This window comes from Entelurus aequoreus, linkage group LG14 (genome assembly GCF_033978785.1).
Source record: "Entelurus aequoreus isolate RoL-2023_Sb linkage group LG14, RoL_Eaeq_v1.1, whole genome shotgun sequence".
Lineage (NCBI taxonomy): Eukaryota > Metazoa > Chordata > Actinopteri > Syngnathiformes > Syngnathidae > Entelurus > Entelurus aequoreus.
The window spans coordinates 26,206,261-26,223,692 of record NC_084744.1 but is presented as its reverse complement, the minus strand read 5'-3'; the positions used below and the strand labels follow the sequence as shown (position 1 = coordinate 26,223,692).

At 38.2% G+C, this 17,432-nt stretch overlaps 1 protein-coding gene across 6 annotated transcripts in view; it reads left to right on the top strand.

Moving 5' to 3' along the window:
- Window positions 1-17,133, top strand: part of LOC133664641 (F-box-like/WD repeat-containing protein TBL1XR1) — a 104,447-nt gene extending 87,314 nt beyond the window's left edge. For 2 of the 6 annotated variants that reach the window (XM_062069448.1, XM_062069449.1), the window contains exons 10-16: window positions 1,414-1,474; window positions 1,595-1,716; window positions 5,238-5,312; window positions 5,395-5,522; window positions 8,955-9,120; window positions 9,215-9,316; window positions 14,938-15,604. In XM_062069448.1, the coding sequence (XP_061925432.1) occupies window positions 1,414-1,474; window positions 1,595-1,716; window positions 5,238-5,312; window positions 5,395-5,522; window positions 8,955-9,120; window positions 9,215-9,316; window positions 14,938-14,964 (681 nt within the window). In that variant the 3' untranslated portion in view covers window positions 14,965-15,604. Of the gene's footprint in view, window positions 1-1,413; window positions 1,475-1,594; window positions 1,717-5,237; window positions 5,313-5,394; window positions 5,523-8,954; window positions 9,121-9,214; window positions 9,317-14,937; window positions 15,605-16,811 lie in introns of those variants that run through there. The other 4 variants (XM_062069447.1, XM_062069446.1, XR_009828604.1 and 1 more) reach the window with 3 other exon arrangements.
- The last annotated feature ends 299 nt before the right edge of the window (window positions 17,134-17,432 follow it).

Genomic DNA, 17,432 nt, shown 5'->3' with positions numbered 1-17,432 from the left:
AATATCTACGGCTTTTCACACACACAAGTGAATGCAAAGCATACTTGGTCAACAGCCATACAGGTCACACTGAGGGTAGCTGTATAAACAACTTTAACACGGTTACAAATATCAATCAATCCATGTTTATATTTATAGCCCTAAATCACAAGTGTTGTGGCTGCACAAGCCACAACGACATCCGCGGTACAGAGCCCACATAAGGGCAAGGAAAACTCACCTCAGTGGGACGTCGGTGTGAATGACTATGAGAAACCTTGGAGAGGCAGTGTTTCCCATAAACTGCCAAGATACCTGTGGCGGTGGGGGCGTGGCTATGGGCGTGGTCACCATGACATCATCGAGTAATTTGCATAATTTACTACAATGATGTGATTTTCTCTAAAAAGGCTCAAAAAATGTATACTTACTAATTAATAATAACAGTTTTGTTTTAAACATCCATCCATCCATCCATCCATTTTACAATATAATTACAACACTTTATGTACATATTATATACAGATTTGAACAATAAGTTATTCACTGAAATATATTTATTAATTGTGGTTCTTACAAAAAATATATCTTATAAAAATATAAAAGCTAAAATGTCTCTTAAAGCTCTGCCCCTTTAATTAGTGCATACTAAATAATTTAACTTTAGCCTACTACTACAACCACATTATTTACCAGCAACATAAAGTGAAACAGAGGCAGAGGTGTCCTGCCACAGTCAGTAACAAATAAACAGAAAACAGTAGTGGTGGTAGATAGACACAGAGCTTCATCAAACATCTGATCCACTGAACAAAGAGGTCCAAAAATCTTGATCCTACACTTCTCTTTTGTAAAGTAAATCTGAACAGCCGATATGGGCATCTACATCAACTATATGATTTGCCTGAGAAGCTGGACAGGACAAAAAATGTTTTCGAAAAATATATTTGTGGCGGCCTTAATTCTTTCGTGGCGGGCCGCCACAAATAAATGAATGTGTGGGAAACACTGAGAGGACCGCATAAGTTTTTCATAACTTGAGTTGATTTATTTTGGAAAACCTTGTTACATTGTTTAATACATCCAGCGGGGCATCACAACAAAATTAGGCATAATAATGTGTTAATTCCACGACTGTATATATCGGTATCTGTTGATATCGGAATCTGTAATTAAGAGTTGGACAATATCGGATATCGGCAAAAAAGCCATTATCGGACATCTCTAATCATTTTGATATTTCACATGTATTTTGACAGCTCTAGTTGCGACATAAACAATTTAAGGCGTTAAAATATTTGGTAAAGCCATTGTATGCTCAAGCACAATGTTCTAATATCATTAACGTAACAAAAAAGTAATGTATTAATAAATGTAGTGATTTGTCGAGGGAGGAAAATGTAATATTGACAATACAATTTGTCTCCAACTCAGACAACGATTATTTGGGACGCCCACACGGGAGAGGCAAAGCAACAGTTTCCTTTCCACTCAGGTGAGTGACAATTGTTTGGGCATTTCATGCATCCGTCATGAAGCCATTAAGACAGTTTCGTTGTCATAAAATGTTGATAATAGAATATTTGTTCCATATTCACCCTGTGCCACCCTGCAGCACCTGCTTTGGACGTGGACTGGCAAAGTAACAACACGTTTGCCTCCTGCAGCACAGACATGTGCATCCACGTGTGTAAACTGGGTCAGGACCGTCCTGTCAAAACGTTCCAGGGACATACAGTAAGTGAAGGCAGGGGGAAACGAGTGTTAATTTCGTTAGCCAATACATTTTGTCAACAACTTTCCCTTTCCCTGACGAAAGAACGAGACAGCCAGTCGAAACAAATGTGTCGCCAAAAACTATTTAATGTGTCATGTTTAGTTTCGACAAGTTCGGAAGATATCCAATCACAGCTATTTTAGCTGTGATTTTGGCTGTGAGTTGGAGACCCAATCAAAACTATTGTGAGGTCGGGCTCTGGGATTTTCAACGAAAACGATACCGTATATTTGTATGTACACGCTGCAATATGTGTACGCTTAGGAGAAATACAAAAAATTGACACATTTCTTGTAGGGATGATGTTTGATAAGAAATTATCAAGTTCGAGTCCATTATCGAATCCTCTTATCGAACCGATTCCTTATCGATTCTCTTGTTGAATCCAGATAGGTTGTTGTATATGGAAAAAGCACAATATTTGGTTTAACAAAAGCTCACTTTTATTTTATAAGAAAAAAAATAAAAAATAAATATTGACTGTTACCCCCCCCCTAAAAAAAAATATATATATATATATATATATATATACCGTATATATATATATATATATATATTGACTGTTGTTACCCAAAGTATATTAAAGGCCTACTGAAATGAATTTTTTTTATTTAAACGGGGATAGCAGATCCATTCTATGTGTCATACTTGATCATTTCGCGGTATTGCCATATTTTTGCTGAAAGGATTTAGTAGAGAACAACGACGAAAAAGATCGCAACTTTTGGTATCTGATAAAAAAATAGCTTTGCCCCTACCGGAAGTAGCGTGACGTAGTCAGTTGATAGCCTCCTCATATTTTCCTATTGTTTTCAATGCAGCTAGAGCGATTCGGACCGAGAAAGCGACGATTACCCCATTAATTTGAGCGAGGATGAAAGATTCGTGGATGAGGAACGTTAGAGTTAAGGACTAGAATGCATTGCAAGACATATCTTTTTTCGCTCTCTGACCGTAACATAGGTACAAGCTGGCTCATTGGATTCCACACTCTCTCCTTTTTCTATTGTGGATCACGGATTTGTATTTTAAACCACCTCGGATACTATATCCTCTTGAAAATGAGAGTCGAGAACGCGAAATGGACATTCACAGTGACTTTTATCTCCACGACAATACATCGACAATACATCGACGAAACACTGTAGCTACGGAGCTAACGTGATAGCATCGTGCTTAACTGCATATAGAAACAAAATAAATAAATCCCTGACTGGAAGGATAGACAGAAGATCAACATTACTATTAAACCAGGGACATGTAAATACACGGTTAATGCTTTCCAGCTTGGCGAAGCTTAAAAATGCTGTTGCTAACGATGCCATTGAAGCTAACTTAGTATAACGGGACCTCACAGAGCTATGATAAAAACATTAGCGCTCCACCTACGCCAGCCAGCCCTCATCTGCTCATCAACACCCGTGCTCATCTGCATTCCTGCGATCGACGGAAGGACGAAAGACTTCACCACGATCATCCGTGCGGTCGGTGGCTAGCGTCGGCTAGCGCGTCTGCTATCCGAGTCAAAGTCTTCCTGGTTGTGTTGCTGTAGTCCGCCGCTAATACACCGATCCCGCCTACAACTTTCTTCTTTGCAGTCTTCATTGTTCATTAAACAAATTGCAAAAGATTCACCAACACAGATGTCCAGAATACTGTGGAATTATGAGATGAAAACAGAGCTATTTTGTATTGGATTCAATGGGGTACCAATACTTCTGTTTCACTGGTTACGTCACGCGCATACGTCATCATCCAAAGACGTTTTCAACCGGAAGTGTGGCGGGAAATTTAAAATTGCACTTTATAAGTTAACCCGGCCGTATTGGCATGTGTTGCAATGTTAAGATTTCATCATTGATATATAAACTACCAGACTGCGTGGTCGGTAGTAGTCGGTTTCAGTAGGCCTTTAAGTGTCCTCAAAACATCCTATGAAACAGTGCACAAAAATCCATTTTCAATAAACATCTTAGTATCAAACCACTTTCCACCTTAATATTGAGTTACATAAACAAGTTAAACACTTTACTTACAGACTTATCTTTTCCAAGACTTGTAAGAGCTAACACAACTTGTCTACTTCTCAATTGTCTCAACCCGGAAGTGCCCAAACTAATGGCGCGTAGTATTTTCATATCGCCACAAGGTGTCAGTATGAGTCTACAATCAAATGGGCATAACATTGCAGGTCCCACAGGGCATTTCCTGTATGTGGGAAGGGATTCGTTCCCAGGTATTCAAATAAAGAACCAACTCTTTTTCCTAACTATAGTGGCCCCGATAACGGGAATCGGTTCTCAAAAAGGGATTCGAGTCCATGGAATCGGTTCTTTTCTTATCGAACAACCGGGAGAACCGATTTCGAACATCATCCCTAGGGATGGGTGATATGACCTAAAATCTATAATGCGGTAGATATTTCAGCCTTCTGTGATAACGATGTATATCACAATATAATATTTGGCATATAAATAATAATAGAATTTAGGATTTCCCTTTGATTGCCAAGATTCTTTTGGCGGTGGTTGTGTGGTTGATATGATGTCATCACATTATTTGCTATGATACATATATTTAATAAGAATACATTTATTTTGTAAGGCACCTTTTAAGGCACTCAAGGTTGCTGTACATCTCAAATAAATATTGAATTCTTTAAAAAGGCAAAGAAATGTATGCTTACATTTAAAACGAATCTGTTCATTATAATATTAACATACATTTTTTCTTACATAACATTGTTTTGCTCTACTTTTCAATTGTTGCTGCTTATTGTACAATTTACTTCTGTCTATTTATTTTTTCTAGGGGGTTCTCCAATCCTTTTAGTCACTCTCTTTGTATAATAGAAACGACTGCCAACAAATTAAGAATTTATTTCTGGTGTTATTTTAGACTGTACTCATGTTTAGAGACTCTTAACTTCTGCCGCTCCATATCCGCCACGAAAAGTGAGCTGCAGAGGGCCTGACGTCACACTTGCGTCCACTGCTGGGAGCCTTTCTCTCTTTAAAAGCCAACAATGTCATCTTAAATTTTGAAGATCGCTGTCTGCGGGTATATCTCGGATATATTAAAGTACGTCCACATTGCGGACATGCTGCCACGTCATCAGATTATGCGTTAGGCAGAGTGGATTTTTTTTATATTTCACATAGTAGTTTCATATATAATTCATATACCATTACTATTATCAATCAACATTGGAAAAATGTGTTGACTTTTTTAATTCACTGTACATCAATATAATAGTAAGGTGAGTGTGAGATTATTATTTTGTTGAGATATTCATTGAAAGCGCGTTTTCTGTTGGCTATGAATTGTATTATTGAGATGCTTTACAGGTAGCCTGAATAAAAATTGTTTTAAAGGAACTTTAAAAATATCTGTATACTTTATTTGTACTATTGTGTTCAGTATATTAAATTTCATGTTAAATGTTTTTGTTTTTTCCCCCCAAACCTGTGACTTGCTTTAGAATGAGGTCAACGCTATCAAGTGGGACCCCACTGGCAGCTTGCTGGCCTCCTGTTCCGATGACATGACACTAAAGGTCAACCCATTGACATGTAGTCCTCTGCAAAGCTGCGTGCGTGGCTTTAACTGACTAGTCCACTTTGTGACCTCCTTTGTAGATATGGAGTATGAAACAGGACATGTGTGTCCACGACCTTCAGGCCCACAGTAAAGAAATCTACACCATCAAATGGAGCCCCACTGGACCTGGGACCAACAACCCCAATGCCAACCTCATGCTGGCCAGGTGAGACCTGCATCTTTGGGCACCTCATGATTACTTTCCTTTTTGTCTCACTGAATACACATTCATTAATTGCAATTTTTAAACACGTAGCATTTGTAATAAGGAACAAAAGTTGAATTCATTTCCATCCAAACGCTTGTCCCTTTTGGGGTTGGAGCCTATACCAGCTACACCTTGGGCGGTTACACCTTAGACAAGTTGCCACCTTATGGTCGGGCTAACACAGACAGACAAGCATTCACACTCACATTCACACACTCGGGCCACTTAAGTTTTGCCAATCAGCCTATCCCCAGGAGCATGTCTTTGAAGGTGGGAGGAAACTGGAGTACCGTATTTTCGGAGTATTAATCGCTCCGGCCGAAAATGCATAATAAATAATTTTTTTTGGGGAAATTTATTTGATAAAACCCAACACCAAGAATAGACATTTGAAAGGCAATTTAAAATAAATGAAGAATAGTGAATAAGTGTATGTTATATGAGGCATAAATAACCAACTGAGAACGTGCCTGGTATGTTAACGTAACATATTATGGTAAGAGTCATTCAAATAACTATAACATCAGTGTTTCCCATAAACTGCCAAGATACCTGTGGCGGTGGGGGCGTGGCTATGGGCGTGGTCACCATGACATCATCGAGTAATTTGCATAATTTACTACAATGATATGATTTTCTCTAAAAAGGCTCAAAAAATGTATACTTACTAATTAATGATAACAGTTTTGTTTTAAACGTCCATCCATCCATCCATCCATTTTACAATATAATTACAACACTTTATGTACATATTTATATACAGATTTGAACAATAAGTTATTCACTGAAATATATTTATTAATTGTGGTTCATACAAAAAATATATCTTATAAAATATAAAAGCTAAAATGTCTCTTAAAGCTCTGTCCCTTTAATTAGTGCATACTAAATAATTTAACTTTAGCCTACTACTACAACCATATTATTTACCAGCAACATAAAGTGAAACAGAGGCAGAGGTGTCCTGCCACAGTCAGTAACAAATAAACAGAAAACAGTAGTGGTCAAATACAAATAAGGCAACAAGAGAAGTATCCTACACTTCTCTTTTGTAAAGTAAATCTGAACAGCCTATATGGGCATCTACATCAACTATATGATTTGCCAGAGAAGCTGGACAGGACAAAAAAAATAAAAATAATTTTTTTACTTTTTTTAATTTGTGGCGGACGTAATTCTTTCGTGGCGGGAAATAAATGAATGTGTGGGAAACACTGCCTTGCATGGCAGCTCCCGCCATCAGTGTGTGAATGTGGAAATAGTGTCAAAGCGCTTTGAGTACCTTGAAGGTAGAAAAGCGCTATACAACTATAACCCATTTACCATTTTTTGCCCCCATTTTTCATGAGTATAACTAAGATCTTAAACTTTAACATTATACACATAAGACATATTCCTCTCAAAAATTGTTCACAAATGTGTCTAAATATGTGTTGTTGTTTTTTTGATTGAAACTTTTATTAGTAGATTGCACAGTACAGTACTTATTCCGTACAATTGACCACTAAATGGTAACACCCGAATAAGTTTTTCAACTTGTTTAAGTCGGGGTCCACGTTAATCAATTCATGGTAAGATGTTAGTGAGCATTTCTTCTTTGCCAAGATAATCGATCCCACCTCGCAGGTGTGGCATATCAAGATGCTGATTAAAGGCCCACTGAAATGAATTTTTTTTATTTAAACGGGGATAGCAGATCCATTCTATGTGTCATACTTGATCATTTCGCGATATTGCCATATTTTTGCTGAAAGGATTTAGTAGAGAACATCGACGATAAAGTTTGCAACTTTTGGTCGCTGATAAAAAAAAAAGCCTTGCCTGTACCGGAAGTAGCGTGACGTCGCAGGTTGAAAGGCTCCTCACATTTCCCCATTGTTTCCACCAGCAGCGAGAGCGATGCGGACCGAGAAAGCGACGATTACCCCATTAATTTGAGCCAGGATGAAAGATTTGTGGATGAGGATTGTGAGAGTGAAGGACTAGAGTGCAATGCAGGACGCATCTTTTTTCGCTCTGACCGTAACTTAGGTACAAGCTGGCTCATTGGATTTCACACTCTCTCCTTTTTCTATTGTGGATCACGGATTTGTATTTCAAACCACCTCGGATACTATATCCTCTTGAAAATGAGAGTCGAGAATGCGAAATGGACATTCACAGTGACTTTTATCTCCACGACAATACATAGGCGAAGCACTTTAGCTACAGAGCTAACGTGATAGCATCGGGCTTAACTGCAGATAGAAACAAAAGAAATAAACCCCTGACTGGAAGGATAGACAGAAAATCAACAATACTATTAAACCATGGACCTGTAACTACACGGTTAATGCTTTCCAGCCTGGCGAAGCTTAACAATGCTGTTGCTAACGACGCCATTGAAGCTAACTTAGCAACGGGACCTCACAGAGCTATGCTAAAAACATTAGTTATCCACCTACGCCAGCCAGCCCTCATCTGCTCATCAACACCCGTGCTCACCTGCGTTTCGACGAGCGACGAAGGACTTCACCCGATCATCCGTGCGGTCGGCGGCTAGCGTCGGATAGCGCGTCTGCTATCCAAGTCAAAGTCCTGCTGGTTGTGTTGCTGCAGCCAGCCGCTAATACACCGATCCCACCTACAGCTTTCTTCTTTGCAGTCTTCATTGTTCATTAAACAAATTGCAAAAGATTCACCAACACAGATGTCCAGAATACTGTGGAATTTTGCGATGAAAACCGAGCTTTTTGTATTGGATACAATGTGTCCGAATACTTCCGTTTCAACGATTGACGTCACGCGCATACGTCATCATACATAGACGTTTTCAACCTGAAGTTTCGCGGGAAATTTAAAATTGCACTTTATAAGTTAACCCGGCCGTATTGGCATGTGTTGCGATGTTAAGATTTCATCATTGATATATAAACTATCAGACTGCGTGGTCGGTAGTAGTGGGTTTCAGTAGGCCTTTAAACAGCATGATTATTGCACAGGTGTGCCTTAGGCTGCCCACAATAAAAGTGCACTCTGAAATGTGCAGTTTTATCACACAGCACAATGCCACAGATGTTGCAAGTTTTGAAGGAGCGTGCAGTTGGCACAATGCCTGCAAGAATGTCCACCAGAGCTGTTGCCCGTAAAATTGAATGTTCATTTCTTTACCATAAGCCATCTCCAAAGACGTTTCAGAGAATTTGGCAGTACATCCAACCGTCCAAATTTATGGCTCATATTCTGTTTTGATGTCATATTGTTTGGTGCCTTTTTGCTTGTGCTTTAAAATGTATTTGTAAAAAGGTTGTCATTGTGGCTCAAATAATAGTGTAATATCACTTTACAGTATTGTATATGCCATTGTGTAATGCTTACTGGTTCATTTTGAATGCGCCTCCCTGTTCCCAGTGCGTCGTTCGACTCAACAGTGCGTCTATGGGACGTGGAGCGTGGCGTGTGCATCCACACATTGACCCGCCACCAGGAGCCTGTGTACAGTGTGGCCTTCAGCCCTGATGGCAGACACCTAGCCAGCGGCTCTTTCGACAAGTGTGTGCACATCTGGAACACCCAGGTCTGTCTTCTCTCTCTCACACAGACAACCACACAGAAAACAATGCAGGTGATATCACGACTAACGTTTGTGTGTGTGTGTGTTTATTTGTCAGACTGGTGCTTTAGTCCACAGCTACCGAGGGACAGGCGGGATCTTTGAGGTGTGCTGGAACGCCACTGGGGATAAAGTAGGAGCAAGCGCATCCGATGGATCTGTAAGTAACTCTGCCTGACTGCTGCCTCCCCTGTCAACACTTCAGTAGAGAGAAGTGAGCACACATGTTTGCACGAGCAGCTACTTTGAGATACCATCTTTTTTGGACTATAAGGCACACTGAAAATCCTTTCATTTTCTCAAAAATCGGCAGTGCGATTTATAACCCGGTGCGCCTAATGTACGTATTAAATCGGGTTGTGCCTACTGACCTCTAAGTAGGGCTGGGCGATATGGCCTTTTATTAATATCTCAATATTTTTAGGCCATGTCACGATACACGATGTATATCGCAATATTTTGCCTTAGCCTTCAATGAACACTTGATGCATATAATCACAGCAGTATGATGATTCTATGTGTCTACATTAAAACATTCTTCTTCATACTGTGTTAATACATGCTCATTTTAAACTTTCATGCAGAGAGGGAAATCACAACTAAGTCAATTTACCAAAAGTGTATTAAACAGTTATTGAGCAGTGGCACAAACATTCATGTCATTTCCAAAACAGAAAGTGCAAGATTGTCAGAGGCATTTTAAAACAAGCTATTAGTGCACTTTTGAGCATGATTTCACTAGGTGATTCAGGTATTTTTCCTCGTGCTTCGTCGTGTAGTGGCGATTCAAATTATATTCTTTAAACACAGCAACCTTTCTACCACAAATTAAGCACACGGCTTTACCTTTAATTTCTGTAAAGAAATACTTGGCAGTCCATGTCTTGTTGAAAACACGCCATTCGTCATCAACTTTTCTTTTTTTAGCGTGAGCTGACATCTCCTTCACTCACAGGTTACACACGGACATACGTCCATAAATAACAATTTTCAAAATAAAAGCAGCACAGCTGTATTGCACGCACCACATAGATGTTTTTTTTAATGTATTTTGTAATTCGTGATTGCCACTGTTCCCATTCACTCACAATCACGCACGCGCATACGTCCACAGGGAAGTAATAATAATAATATGTAATACAAATAACGCTTTTCAAAACAAAAGCAGCACCGTTGTATTGCACACTCGACATAGATACTTTTTAAAATGTATTTTGTAATTTATGATTGGCCTCACGCGGGCCGGACAGGGACGAACTGTCGAACATTTCTTAACGAGCTATTGCAAGGAATTTAGGGATTTCACCATCTACGGTCCGTAATATCAAAAGGTTCAGAGAATCTGGAGAAATCACTGCACGTAAGTGATGATATTACGGACCTTCGATCCCTCAGGCGGTACTGCATCAAAAACCGACATCAGTGTGTAAAGGATATCACCACCTGGGCTCAGGAACACTTCAGAAAGCCACTGTCAGTACCGTATTCTTCGGACTATAAGTAGCAGTTTTTTTCATAGTTTGACCGGGGGTGCGACTTTTACTCAGGAGTGACTTATGTGTGAAATTATTAACACATTACCGTAAAATATCAAATAATAATATTTAGCTCATTCATGTAAGAGACTAGACGTATAAGATTTCATGGGATTTAGCGATTAGGAGTGACAGATTGTTTGGTAAACGTATAGCATGTTCTATATGTTATAGTTATTTGAACGACTCTTACCATAATACAAACCCCGTTTCCATATGAGTTGGGAAATTGTGTTACATGTAAATATAAACGGAATACAATGATTTGCAAATCCTTTTCATTCAGTTGAATGCACTACAAAGACAACATATTTGATGTTCAAACTCATAAACTTTATTTTTTTTTGCAAATAATAATTAACTTAGAATTTCATGTCTGCAACACGGTGACAAAGAAGTTGGGAAAGGGCATGTTCACCGCTGTGTTACATGGCCTTTCCTTTTAACAACACTCAGTAAACGTTTGGGAACTGAGGAGACCATTTTTGAAGCTTCTCAGGTGGAATTCTTTCCCATTCTTGCTTGATGTACTGCTTAAGTTGTTCAACAGTCCGGGGGTCTCCGTTGTGCTATTTTAGGCTTCATAATGCGCCATACTTTTTAAATGGGAGACAGGTCTGGACTACAGGCAGGCCAGTCTAGTACCCGCACTCTTTTACTATGAAGCCACGTTGATGTAACACGTGGCTTGGCATTGTCTTGCTGAAATAAGCAGGGGCGTCCATGGTAACGTTGCTTGGATGGCAACATATGTTGCTCCAAAACCTGTATGTACCTTTCAGCATTAATGGCGCCTTCACAGATGTGTAAGTTACCCATGTCTTGGGCACTAATGCACCCCCATACCATCACACATGCTGGTTTTTACACTTTGCGCCTATAACAATCCGGATGGTTCTTTTCCTCTTTGGTCCGGAGGACACGACGTCCACAGTTTCCAAAAACAATTTGAAATGTGGACTCGTCAGACCACAGAACACTTTTCCACTTTGCATCAGTCCATCTTAGATGAGCTCAGGCCCAGCGAAGCCGACGGCGTTTCTGGGTGTTGTTGATAAACGGTTTTCGCCTTGCATAGGAGAGTTTTAACTTGCACTTACAGATGTAGCGACCAACTGTAGTTACTGACAGTGGGTTTCTGACGTGTTCCTGAGCCCATGTGGTGATATCCTTTACACACTGATGTCGCTTGTTGATGCAGTACAGCCTGAGGGATGGAAGGTCACGGGCTTAGCTGCTTACGTGCAGTGATTTCTCCAGATTCTCTGAACCCTTTGATGATATTACGGAGCGTAGATGGTGAAATCCCTAAATTCCTTGCAATAGCTGGTTGAGAAAGGTTTTTCTTAAACTGTTCAACAATTTGCTCAGGCATTTGTTGACAAAGTGGTGACCCTCGCCCCATCCTTGTTTGTGAATGACTGAGCATTTCATGGAATCTACTTTTATACCCAATCATGGCACCCACCTGTTCCCAATTTGCCTGTGGGATGTTCCAAATAAGTGTTTGATGAGCATTCCTCAACTTTATCAGTATTTATTGCCACCTTTCCCAACTTCTTTCACGTGTTGCTGGCATCAAATTCTAAAGTTAATGATTATTTGCAACAACAAAAAAAGTTTATCAGTTTGAACATCAAATATGTTGTCTTTGTAGCATATTCAACAGAATATGGGTTGAAAATGATTTGCAAATCATTGTATTCCGTTTATATTTACATCTAACACAATTTCCCAACTCATATGGAAACGGGGTTTGTATGTTACGTTAACATACCAGGCACGTTCTCATTTGGTTATTTATGCCTCATATAACGTACACTTATTCAGCCTGTTGTTCACTATTCTTTATTTATTTTAAATTGCCTTTCAAATGTCTATTGTTGGGGTTGGGTTTTATCAAATCAATTTCCCCCAAAAAATGCGACTTATACACTCCAGTGTGACTTATATATGTTTTTTCCATTCTTTATTATGCATTTTCGGCCGGTGCGACTTATACTCCGGAGCGATTTATAGTCCGAAAAATACGGTAACTACAGTTTGTCAGTACATCTGTAAGTGCAAGTTAAAACTCTACTATGCAAAGCGAAAGCCATTTATCAACCACACCCAGAAACGCCGTCGACTTCGCTGGGCCTGAGCTCATCTAAGATGGACTGATACAAAGTGGAAAAGTGTTCTGTGGTCTGACGAGTCCACATTTCAAATTGTTTTTGGAAACTGTGGATGTTGTGTCCTCCGGAGAAAAGAAGAAAAGAACCATCCGGATTGTTCTAGGCGCAAAGTTTAAAAGCCAGCAACTTCAAAAGCCAATTTACACATCTGTGAAGGCACCATTAATGCTGAAAGGTACATACAGGTTTTGGAGCAACATATGTTGCCATCCAAGCAACGTTATCATGGACGCCCCTGCTTATTTCAGCAAAACAATGCCAAGCCACATTCTGCACGTGTTAGTAAAAGAGTGCGGGTACTAGACTGGCCTGCCTGTAGTCCAGACCTGTCTCCCATTGAGAATGTGTGGCGCATTATGAAGCCTAAAATACCACAACGGCGACCCCCGGACTGTTGAACAACTTAAGCTGTACATTAAGCAAGAATGGGAAATAATTGTACTTCAAAAATTAGTCTCCTCAGTTCCCAAACGTTTACTGAGTGTTGTTAAAAGGAAAGGCCATGTAACACAGTGGTAAAAATGCCCCTGTGCCAACTTTTTTGCAATGTGTTGCTGCCATTAAATTCTAAGTTGAAGATTATTTGCAAAAAAAATGTAGTTTCTCAGTTGGAACATGAAATATCTTGTTTTTGCAGTCTATTCAATTGAATATAAGTTGAAAAAGATTTGCAATTGCATTGTATTCTGTTTTTATTTACCATTTACACAACATGCCATCTTCACTGGTTTTGGGTTTTGTATATAAAAACTTTATATCTATGAATAGGTCTGAAGATGTTGAAGAATTAAAGCGTTGAAAGTGAAAAATAAAATAAAAAATACATGACACTTTTTTGGAGTTTCCTCGCTTTAACCTGTGTTGAATTAAGTCGACTCAAAGGTTAAGAAGACGACACTCCACTGGATTAAAAAAACAAAACTTCAGAATAAAAGCACAAGATTATTTTATTTATTTATTTATTGACAGAAAATGTGAGCAGTTGAACGACCGGTCTAAACCACACTGCAAAAACTGAAATCTAAGTAAGATGAAATATCTCAAATAAGGGTGATATTTGCTTATTTTCTGTCTAATAAGATAATTCTTCTCACTAAGCAGATTTTATGTTAGTGTTTTACTTGTTTTAAGGGTTTTGGTCGTAAATGATCTCAGTAAGATATTACAGCTTGTTGCTGAGATTTGATGACCTATATTGAGTAAAACATGCTTGAAACTAGAATATCAACTGATGCAAAGCTGTGTCATCAACACTCACAAGTATAAAACTACTTTTTTGAAAGTAATCATTTCTTATTTCAAGCATGAAAAAAAAATCATGACTTTGACACAATTGTGTCTCATAATTAAAACAGATGACAGCCAAATTGACTTTGCTCTTTTATTTTCAATGAAACAATAGAAAATGGGTACTCAGTAAACGGACAGTTAATATTTAAACATTTGACATTTCACACAATTTTGAACAGAAATAGTTCATGCACATTCAGATAAATTCCTCAAAATTACAATTAAAAAAATTTTGGCCGGGGGCCGGGCTGTATATATGCACACTAATTGACTGAAAGAGCATGCACTTGGCGCAATGATGTCATGTTGTCGATGGAAAAATGCATTTTTAGACCATATGATATGCCTGAGCGGCTAGGAGACCCCAAGAGTAACAAGCGCTTGCCTTGTTGCCTTTCCATTAAGAACAATAAATCAGTTTTTAGTATAAGTTTGCTGGTTTCAAGAAATGTAATGCCGAGCGCATATCATTATGTCAAGATAATGGCACTAGCATTTACTTCATTTAAGAATATTTTTCAACATATTGAGCAAAAAGGTCTCTGCACTTGTTATTAGTGAGAATATACTTATTTTAAGCTATTTTTGGGTTCATTGAGGTTAGCTAATTTTACTTGTTTTGGAAAGTCTTGACAAGCCAAATGTTATTGTTTTATTGGCACTGACTTTTTGCAGTGCAGAGCTGGCTCGAAGGCAACCGTGTTTGCGGTGTTCCTAACTGCCAGGACGAGGTCAACCGCAACTTCCTGTTTCTGAAACGTCTCCTCGTTTGTGTGCAGGTTTGCGTATTAGACCTGAGGAAATGACAGTCGCACGGGGGAGCCATGGACCGACTACGAATGTGTACATAGCCAAAATGACTGACTGTCCCTGCCTGTCCATCACACTGCTGTAGTCCCGCCACACGCCATGGTCCGCCATGACCGAGCGCCGCCCCCGCCCACACCTTCAAACACTCATCCACGGACCACCTGTTCCACCAACGGCCGCTTGTCTGGCACCCGGGTGAGAGACTTTCTGTTTTGTCACATGCAAACCAAAACAGCAGAATTCCTCTCGTGCTCCTCTTTTTATCCTTTGTACCAGAATTCTAAAGTTTTTTTGGTTCTCTGTTGGTGTGTGCATATTGCATATGTCAGCATTTGGTGTCCTGTGGACATTGTTTTGCAATTGGATTTCACTGTAAGTTTTATATTGTGTGCTGGGAGGGACACGGACGTTCAAACATGCAGATGTACAGCTTACAAGGTACAACGGTTTTTTGTTTTTTTTTAGACATGTTGCAATTTTTTTTTTTTTTTTCTGCCCTTGTAAACTGAATATAAACAGATGAATCAAAAGATGAAATGTGTTGTTTGCATCTTTTGCCCTGGAAAAAAATAAATACAATTTCAGGTCTTAACTACGGAGCCCCTGAAGGGACATGGGGGAATTTTTTTTTGGTATAATTTAAAACATTTTTTTTTTTTTTTTAGACATGTATCTCGTGCACACGAGAAACTTTTTATAAAGTTATAAAAAAATACATATATATTTTTTATTTTTTAGACTTGTATCTCGTGCGCACGAGAAACTTTCTCTTGCGCGCGAGATACATGTCTAAAAAAAATTAATTATAATGTTTTATTTTATTTTATTTTTTTAGACATGTATCTAGTGCGCACGAGAAACTTTTGATAAAGTTATAAAAAAACATATATATATTTTATTTTTTATACTTGTATCTCGTGTGCACGAGAAACTTTCTCGTGCGCACGGGATACATGTCTAAAAAAAAATTTTATAATTTTTTATTTTTTTAGACATGTATCTCGTGCGCACGAGAAACTTTTGATAGTTATAAAAAAATATATATATATTTATTTTTTATACTTGTACAAGTATAAAAAATAAATATATATATATATTTATTTTTTATACTTGTACAAGTATAAAAAATAAATATATATATATTTTTTTATAACTATCAAAAGTTTCTCGTGCGCACGGGATACATGTCTAAAAAAAAAAATTATAATTATTATTAATTTTTTTTAGACATGTATCTCTAAAAACATGTCTAAAAAAAAAAAAATTATAATTTTTTTTTAGACATGTATCTCGTGCGCACGAAAAACTATCTCGTGCGCACGAGAAACTTTTTATAAAGTTATAAAAAAATATATATATATTTATTTTTAGACTTGTATCTCGTGCGCAGGAGAAACTTTCTCATGCGCATGAGATACATGTCTAAAAAATAAATTATAATTTTTTTTTTAGACATGTATCTCGTGCGCACGAGAAACTCTCTTGCGCACGAGATACAAGTATAAAAAATATATATATATTTTTTTATAACTTTATCAAAAGTTTCTCGTGCGCACGAGATACATGTCTAAAAAAAAAAAAATTATATATTTTTTTTTTTAAAACAAGTATCTTGTGCGCACGAGATACATGTCTAAAAAATTAATAAAATAATATTTTTATTTATTTATTTTTTATAACTTTATAAAAAGTTTCTCGTGCGCACGAGATACAAGTCTAAAAAAATTTTTTTTAAATTCTAAAAATACAAATTTCCCACATGTCCCTTTAGGGGCTCCGTAACAATCCTAAAGTGGAGTTAAAAAAAAAAAAAAAGGCTTGAGGAGATTTTATGTGTTTGCAGAATCGTACGAGTGAGACGCTAACGTCAGGTGACCTGTGTGTGTCGTAGTGAAGGACTGTGGCGCTGTGGCTTGAGACGAGGGCGGAAGGATGTGGCTTAAGGCTTTTGACATATTATTTAACATCCTTTTCCGGACTCATCAAGTCCCAGCTCAAAGTAATGCTGAGTGATAATCAGACTGAAGCTCATGTTTAATGAAGAAACATCAGGGCTTGTTTCACTTTCACATTCATGCAGGACGGGCTGTCCTTTCCTTTATATCCCATTTTGTCCTAACTTTGTATTTGACTGAAACCACAGTAAACTTTTCTATTTCATTGTGGTTTGACCACACGCTCTCTTTTCTGTTTCCTGCTTGCTTGACGCGTAGAGTCCATTTTGACCAGAAACACCACGCGTGACCAGGAAGAATGTTTTGTTTCTTTTTCCCAAAATAAAATGCCATCAGTCATTGAAAAATCGCTGCCCTTAGAAAGGGTTTTGATTTCTTGCACTTTACAGTGAAATGGAGACACAGGGAGGTGTGTTTTCTTCAAGCTAACACATCTAATGTTTAAAAAAAAAAACACTCCTAATTAAAAAAAAAAAAAAAGTGTTCCGGTTATATTCTAATCACATTTC